Below are 8,261 nucleotides of genomic sequence, written 5' to 3' on the forward strand. Positions count from 1 at the left end.
AACCCTCTATATATAACGAGGAAAGTATTCATTAATGTTTGATGATAAGTAGGTGAGGAAAGTTTGAAGAGTCATTCGTTGGTTCAACTTATTAAACCAAATGTTTCTTTCCCATAAGAAAGCTATCTACTAGAATCAACCAACCATGAGACTTCTTTTCACAAAAAACTCATAAGCCTGATATAACATTCAGACCATGTCTGAAGATAATGATGCTTTATTTGCAGATACCTAATGGAATCCCAAGAAAGAGTTGCAGCATTTTTTTATTCATACAATAGACTTTGCAAGTATCCAGCCAAATTCAATAACACATGGCCTTTTATATACCTTTTACATCTATATCTACCTTCTCTAATGGACTAAGTAGAAACAGAGATGTACAAAGTATGCAAATTTCTCATTGCTGCTGAGTCAAGAACGATCCTCCATTGTTGTTGTGTTTCGCCATTAATATTGATGATGATGATTTACGATTCACTACAGGTTTCAATGATTTCTTGAGCCTAATCAACCCTTCATTCCCATTCACACCTTGAAGAAACAAGGCACACTTGGTTCTTCCACCTACTGTCATGATCTCAGCTCTCACCGCCTTTGCATTCGCTGCTTTCATCGACGCTGCAACCTCCGACATTAGCCCTTCTCTGTCGCTACAGCTGAACACAACTCTCGCTATGTCTCTGTTGTTGTTACAGTGACCTAATCTCAAGTTGTCTTCTAAAGCTGGTGTGGTTGGTACCTCCTTAATCATCTTTTTCAACTCATTAAAGTACCTAACAGTCTCTCCTAGAACGGATGCTTTATCCTGCTGTTAAATTTTCATTAAACTTAAATAGAGCGCTTATTCTCCGGCGAGAAATCTTGACATGCCTTTTGCGTAATTTGGAGTGCAACAAGAATTATATAACTTACTTTGGTCAAGTTTGGAAGAATGGTGCGGAGAGCTGCAAATTGGGAGTTAATCCGAAGCCTTCTTCTTCTCTCTGCATCGCTATGTTTCTTTGCAGCGACTTCTTTAGATACGGTTTTTGATTTTGGCTTTGCAGCTGAAAAACCTCTTGAGAACAAGTTGCTGCTTGTGGCTCCGCCATTGAAGAAAGTTCTTCCCATTGTTGTTGAATACGCCGTTGGATTGTAACACCGCGAAAGGGGACGCATCCCTTGCTCTAACTGCGTTAAACACAAGACAGGAGGGGCCAGCAAAAGAAGATTGAGAGTAAGAAGAACAGAGAAGAAGAAGTTTGATTGATTAGAGAAGAAGAAAGTAACAGAGAGACTTACTTGTTGAAGTAAAACCATGGCGACACAAAGAGATGAAACAATGGAGGGAATGTTGATTTTTTGTTGTGTAAAATATATTGTAATAAGACGAAAGATATGGAGAAGATCCCAAATGTAATAAATGGGTGATTAATGAGAAATAAGCATGAGAATATATTGTAATAAATAACTTGAAACAAAGAAGAGATGATCATAGATATTAAGACGAGATTTCAAACATGAAAATTACAATTCTTGTTTTATTATTGAGATTTCAAACACAAAATATCCTGAAACTTCGAACCCCATAAGAATAAAATCCAGAGCCAATGAAAAGTTCAGACTGTTCAGTAAAGTTCAAATGTTAACCAATAATAATATTTCACTGAGATGACCAATGTTTTTTTTTTTTTACCAAAAACCAATGTTAATTTATGCCAAAAAATAAAAACTCTTTTATTAAAAAATTTAGCATCAAAGCATTGGTATTATTAAAAAAAAACATATGAGAATGTTAATGAGAGAATGAAATCTCGAACAAGGTGGATTGAGATATTTTTCAAAGGAATCTTAATGTTGAAGTTGGAAAAATCTGAGTAAAAAAATTATATAATCTCACGTAGTCGTTTACAGTTTTCACTTACTACCACTCAAGAAACTAACTGAGAAAAAATTAATTTCCCAAGTTCACCGAAAATAAGGTACTCTAATTTAGTTTTTTTTTTAAGTTTTTTTTTTAATTATACTAATATACTATTGGCATGGCAAACCGAAAACGAAGACTCTTCATCACACAGCTTCGACATTCCATTCTCCAGTTCGCTGATAAAAGACAGAAGATTTTGTCTTTCTGATGACAAATTCGAGACTTGTGTAACCAACTCTGTCTTTTCCGCTTCTGAAGTTCTTTGCTTTTCCTGCATTTGTGTAATTACTTCCTTTAACTCTCTCTGCTTAGTTTCCAATTCAGCTTCTAACTTGCTTGCTTCTTCTCTGAAACAAGAAACAGAATTTTCCAAGGTTTCGAATTTCTGGCTGATACTAGAGACTTCCCCTTCAAGCTCTACGATCATCAACTTTTTCGCCTCAATTTCTACCTCGGTAAGAATGTTACTAGCAGCGAGTTTCTCCCATGCTTTGTGAACCATATTAGCCTCGTTTTGCTTCTGTTCCAGCAGCAAAGATTGTTCAAGAAGAGAAGCTTCTACTCTTTTGCGCAGGTTCTGGTTTTGCTCGAGTTCGACTTTCAGCCTTTTAGCAATAGATTTCCAGACCCATAGTTGGAATTCAAGCTGGTACGCTTCGGAGGTTTTATCAGACAGTTCACAGTTTGCTGTTTCTAGGGCCTCAGAAACATCAGCAAGTTTCCTTTTTGAGTCGTTTTCCACCTCTACAACTTTCTCTTGTAAGAGAAGTTGACTCTTGGTTGCCTCCTCAAGCATCTCCTTGTAACTGTCAAGCTCCCTTTGCCTATGCTCTTCGTTTCGATCAATGGACTCAGTTTTTCTTATCAATGAGACATTCTTCTCAACCTCTTCCGCTAACTTGGCATATGCAATGTCCACCTTGCTGCAAAGCGCTCTAATATTCTCCTTGGAATCACTTTCATGCTGCGAAATCTGGTCTTCTAAAAGCAACCGCCACTTGTCTGATTCCTCCAGCATCTCCTTATACTTCTGAATTTCTTTCTCCATCATGAAATTCTTCTCTTTGACAATACCGAAGGACTCAATCTGCCTTGTTAAACCCACCACCTTCTCACGTTCAGCGACCAGGTCCGAGTTTGTGTTGTCAAGTGCATCACAGACTTTCATAAGTTTCTCTTCATAATCATTTTCAGCCTCTTTCATTTTTTCTTTCATCTGAGTTTGGAATCTAGATGATTCCTCAACTGTTTCTTTGTACCTCTCTACCGCTTTCTGCATCTGAAGATTCTGTTCTTCAAGATGATCCAGCCCTTCAATTCTTTTCAGCAAGCACGCGACCCTTCCACGTTCTTCTTCGATCTCTATATGCGCCTTGGCTAGGGCAGCATTCTTTTGTTCTAGCTGCTCAATCAATAGGGAATAGCTTTTGTCTTCTCTTTTCTCATCCTTGATTTGCTCATCCTTGACATTTGCAAGCCTTGACTGAGCCTCGGAGACTGTTCTACTTAGCACTAAAAACATAACTGAGATCTCTTCATACTGTAGTCTCATTTTAGCTGTCGAAGAATGACAGTTTTCAAGTTCCAACTCAACCACTTTCAGTGCTGCCTCCTTACTTTGCAACTGCAACTTATAATCATTTGTCTCTTCAGCCATCTTCTCCAGTTGAGAGCTCCATTCAGCTTCTTTAACCCTTAAATTAGCTGAACAGTTCTTGTGCAAGTTTTCCAAGTTCCGAAACTTGTTTTTCAGCTTTGATAGTGCAGAGTTTCCTGATCCCTGAATTGTAGCTTCTTGGAGCTCTTTCAGTGAAAGCAGCAACTCCCGGTTTTCCTGTTCGAGTTTTCCATTCTCATACTTCATCTCCTTAAAATATGCCTCTTTCGTGCTCAAGGAGTGTCTCAACTCTGCAACTTCCTCATCTCTTTTGCCAGCCAAATCATCAAGTTGTGTTCTTGCATCTTGGTATTCTGCAAAAGCATCTTCGTATTTAGCTTTGAATTCAGAAACTTGGATTTCAAAATGTTTCCGTCGGGTCTCTTCTTGGGTCAGCACACTGTTACAAATCTGTAGCTTCTTCTGAAGATCCTCTGAGATCCTAGTTTGTGAATCTAGCTTGGCCTGAAGAGAGTAGATTTCATCTAGAAGCGTTGATTTTTCTTCCTCCCACTCTTTCTTGTTAGCTTTGAACACATTTTGGAGCTTCTCGTATGCTTCCTCAAGATGCTTAAACTGCTCCATCTTCCATTTCAGCTTCTCTTCTACTTGAGTCTTTTCCTCTTCCAGTTTAATCACTACGTCATCTCTTCCTCTCAGTTCTTTAAAAGCTTTGGCAGTTTTCTCAACTTCCATCTTTTTCTTCTCTGCTGCTGCTAAAAGCCCTTTGAGCCCCTCAATCTCAGCCCTGTAGACATTGTTTCTCTGCTCCATGTCAATGTTCTTCTCACTTGCTTCATCCAAAGCTGACATCAACTTTCTTTTCTCCTCTTCAAATTCCCGGTACTTATCTTCCCCATTAGCTCTAAGCTTATCATAGGCTTCTTTCAAACTCTTGAGAAAAGAATCCTTTTCTCTCAAACAACGTTGTAGATCCTCGTTTGTTTGCTTCAACTCAGAAATTTCTCTGGTTTTCTCCTCAGATTCAAAACCCTGCTTCTCAATTACCGATCTTGCCTCTTGAATTTCTACTAATTGCTCGTTGTGAACCTTCTTTAGATTGTCAAGAAGCTCCGTTTTGCTTCGATAGTCCATTCTGAGCTTTTCGTTCGCGGCTTTCACTTCATCTAGCTCTTCATAAACCTTCTCCATTTTAGCTACGTTCAAGCAAAATACTTTAGCAGTTACCTTTGACTCCACAGATCTAGAAGAAAGGAAGAATGTGAGAAATTGCATGAAACTACAAGAGGAAAAAGCGGTAATCGCTTCTGATAATCAGAGAGCCAACATCTAAGAACCTTAAAACCATTTATCATCTCAAATTACTGCAAAAGAAGAAGAAGACATAGACATGCAGTGATTCAATCTGAAATTCGTCCACATTGAGCCAAACAATCACACTTCACATTCACATTACAAGAAATTACATGAAACTAAAACGGAAAAAATCGCTAATCTCCATTGAAAATCAAACATTGTAGAACATAAAAAGCCACTTATCTTCTTGGATGCAAAAGAAAGCAAACCCTAATCCATAGTATGTCAACCCAGGAAACGAGAACCTAAAAATCAAGTACCTGATTCGAAATACCGAATCTTCAAACCGAAATTTCAATTAATAAATCGATTGATCTGCTCAGATTCTCGAGGATTAGAGAGAGAGAGAGAGAGAGTGTGCAAGAAAATGGGAGGAGAGGAGAGAGAGAACAAACTGAGATAATCTGAGGGATTTTTCGGAAAAAGGAGCCGTTGGAGGAGAAAGGGGAATATTTAAAATTTTAAAATGTGCAAACGGAGATCGAGTTAACACCGTTAATTGACTTCCGCTCAACGTTATTTAAGCCTTTATCTAATGATGGGCTTTACAAATTCCGCCCATCTCAAATATCGATTTTGTTTTTTTTCTTGGCTATATTGCATATTTGCAGTCGATGAAATCATCATGGAAATTTTATCGTTTTAAAAAAAGAATCGAGAAAAATTCCTGTGCAAGATGATGTTACTGCAACTTCCACGTTATCAATAAATAAACTTGTGAGGGATCGTTACGTTTACGTGCACTTGTATTTTATTCCTATATACATACGTCAACGTTATGTATGAGAGAATATGTTCTATACAAAAACAAAACCTATTTTATTTGAAGTCTTTATATGATTTTATTTATTGTGTAACGTTTTATACAAAATCAAATCAAGTAACAATTTGATTACCAAAAAAATATATATATCATGCAACGATAACAACCGAATTTTGCATTATACTAGATTGACTTGTAAATTTTTGTTCACAAACTTACGATCCCCAATCAATGAATACAAAACAATAGATATCTAATGATATCTTGAAAAATTATGTAAATATATTCCTGAATACTAGAAACATACGTGTGTATGTACTAATTTAGATACAAATTAGGAGTTATTGTCTATACTTGTGTGCTATTAATTAGTTGGTGTCTTTCATTTCTCGACAACACTACACCGATGAGGCAAACGAACGACAAGCTGTTGTTTCAGTTGATTTGACCTTTTTTTTTCCTCAACAAGTACGTCTTTTTCATTAGTCGAAAATTCAAAATAAAATTTACATTGTTTTATCGATTTCAACATGAGTTATAGCGTAATTTAGCACCATATATAGAATTCAGCTTAGATAGATAACTCATCAATAAAAACTTATTCTATGGCCATTCTATTTCTCCTTGAAGATAGAATACTAACTTAATACAGTAGAACCTCTATAAATTAATACTCGATAAATTAATAATCACTATAAATTAATAAATTTATTTGGTCCCGAGTTGGGAACAGTGTAAAAATCCATCAAATTCGATAAAATAATAAGATAATAATATTTTTGAAACTCCTATGTAAATATATGGTCCCAACAAAAATATAAATTAATAATTATATAAATATATACAAATGTATATATATATTATTCTAAAATATGAATAATGTGTTTACTTTTACTTAAAGTTGAAATTTTATTGGTGTTCATCTGTTTGTTTATTACATCTCTATTTCTTATTGTTTTTTTCGAAATTCATTCAAATTTGTGAAGAATTTTTGATATAATAATTGGGTTTCTTACACGTAAATATCTATGAATGTATTGTAGTATTGTCTTCATTTTCATATTTTTGATAATAGCCACGGTTTCTTATAAATTTTGAACTTTTAAACATGTATATTTTTAATAGACAAATTAATATTCTATTAAAAACTATTTTGTTATGATAACTATATTTATTAATCATAATTTTTGTTAAGTTATTCTCTTAAGTTCTTAAATACAACATTATTCAAATTTTTTTTTAAAAAAGTTATAGACAAAACTAGATTATCTCTATAAATTAATAAATATTAATTTATAGATAAATTAATATCACGATAAATTAATAAAATTTCATGATCCCAACATTATTAATTTATAGAGGTTTTACTGTACAATCGATTGAAGAGTCGGTCATTCTTCTTCACCACTGATACTATTAAATTGTTTTGGATTGGACTCAAATATAATTATCCAATATAACATCCACACGTAAATATTAGAAAAGACTGTCTACCTTTACGCCTTTGCTTTAGTTTATTCAGTGATTTCAGTAAATTTTTGACTTGTCCATACTCCATCATTATCTTTTTGCCAAATATTGAGCACCCAACCAATCTCTTAATTAGATAGCATCCATAAGACCAATCCTGAGATGGAAACTGAATAATAATTTTTGTTGTTGTTGTTTTATTAATTGGATGCTATGTTAATATCTAAAGGCTAAAGCAGATGATATCAAAACATTATTCCATCCGTTTCATAAAGAGTATCGTTTTAGCGTTTTATTTTTGTTTCACAAAGAGTGTCGTTTTATATTTTCAATGCAAAATTTTAAATAATATTTCAATTTTACTATTAATTTAATGTATTTATTAGATAAAAACAAATGATTTAATGTATTAATAAGGGACAAAATTATATTTTTAATTATTTTTTAATATGTGTGAAAAATATCAGAATGACATTTTTTATAAAACAGAGAGAGTAATTAATTAATAATTCGCTATTAGTTACACTTATCCATAAGCGCCGGTGACTTGTGTAAGTACTCTATAATTTATACCGAGCAACCTAACATATAAGTCTCGTAAGACTAATTAATATTTTGGATAAGTTAATTTATTTCCCACAATGTTTTATATTACAAACAAGCAAAAGCCAAATAGAATTCTGTGGTCAACGCAAATTAGTTATAGAAAGCGAAGTTATCTATTTCAATAAAAAAAAAAAAATAACCGGATCTTCCAACAATGTTCTAGAACATTCGCCAAAAGTATCTCTATCTAATTCATAATTTCCTCGTAAATCACCCCGAGTTAAAACCAAAGGCAGATGAGTTTGCCACGTGTCCATAACTTGAGCCTCATACATACGCAAACCGATTGGATAAAGTATGACACATCATCAATTTTGTACGGTTGTAGGCATCCCCAGTTGTCGATGAATCAACGGTAGATAGGAACTCTTGCCCTATTATCTTTTTATTAATTAAGTAAATAATAGTATTATTTTGTCTCTTCAGAAAAGGACTCAAAATCTTTTATTTTTGCATCAATCATATAATTGTAGTTTAATGATTGGAGGGGACGATCGTCAAATTTGTGGCCGTTGGATCTAACTAAAACCAAAAGATTG

At 34.3% G+C, this 8,261-nt stretch overlaps 2 protein-coding genes across 2 annotated transcripts; both read right to left on the reverse strand.

Moving 5' to 3' along the window:
• Positions 1-400: 400 nt before the first annotated feature.
• On the reverse strand, positions 401-1,302 carry LOC18030069 (transcription factor bHLH131). The gene is made up of 3 exons (XM_006411756.1): positions 1,285-1,302; positions 916-1,173; positions 401-811 (listed from the first exon to the last, which is right to left on the reverse strand). Exons 1-3 carry the CDS (start codon positions 1,300-1,302, stop codon positions 401-403), a joined length of 687 nt encoding a protein of 228 aa, XP_006411819.1.
• Positions 1,303-1,957: 655 nt separating this feature from the next.
• Positions 1,958-5,269, reverse strand: LOC18030070 (uncharacterized protein At4g38062). The gene is made up of 2 exons (XM_006411757.2): positions 5,144-5,269; positions 1,958-4,770 (listed from the first exon to the last, which is right to left on the reverse strand). The coding sequence occupies exon 2, from the start codon at positions 4,716-4,718 to the stop codon at positions 2,004-2,006; it is 2,715 nt and encodes a 904-aa protein (XP_006411820.1). The 5' UTR covers positions 4,719-4,770; positions 5,144-5,269; the 3' UTR covers positions 1,958-2,003.
• Between the last annotated feature and the right edge of the window lie 2,992 nt (positions 5,270-8,261).

Source organism: Eutrema salsugineum, unplaced genomic scaffold, assembly GCF_000478725.1.
Source record: "Eutrema salsugineum unplaced genomic scaffold, Eutsalg1_0 scaffold_1, whole genome shotgun sequence".
NCBI classification, from domain to species: Eukaryota; Viridiplantae; Streptophyta; class Magnoliopsida; order Brassicales; family Brassicaceae; genus Eutrema; species Eutrema salsugineum.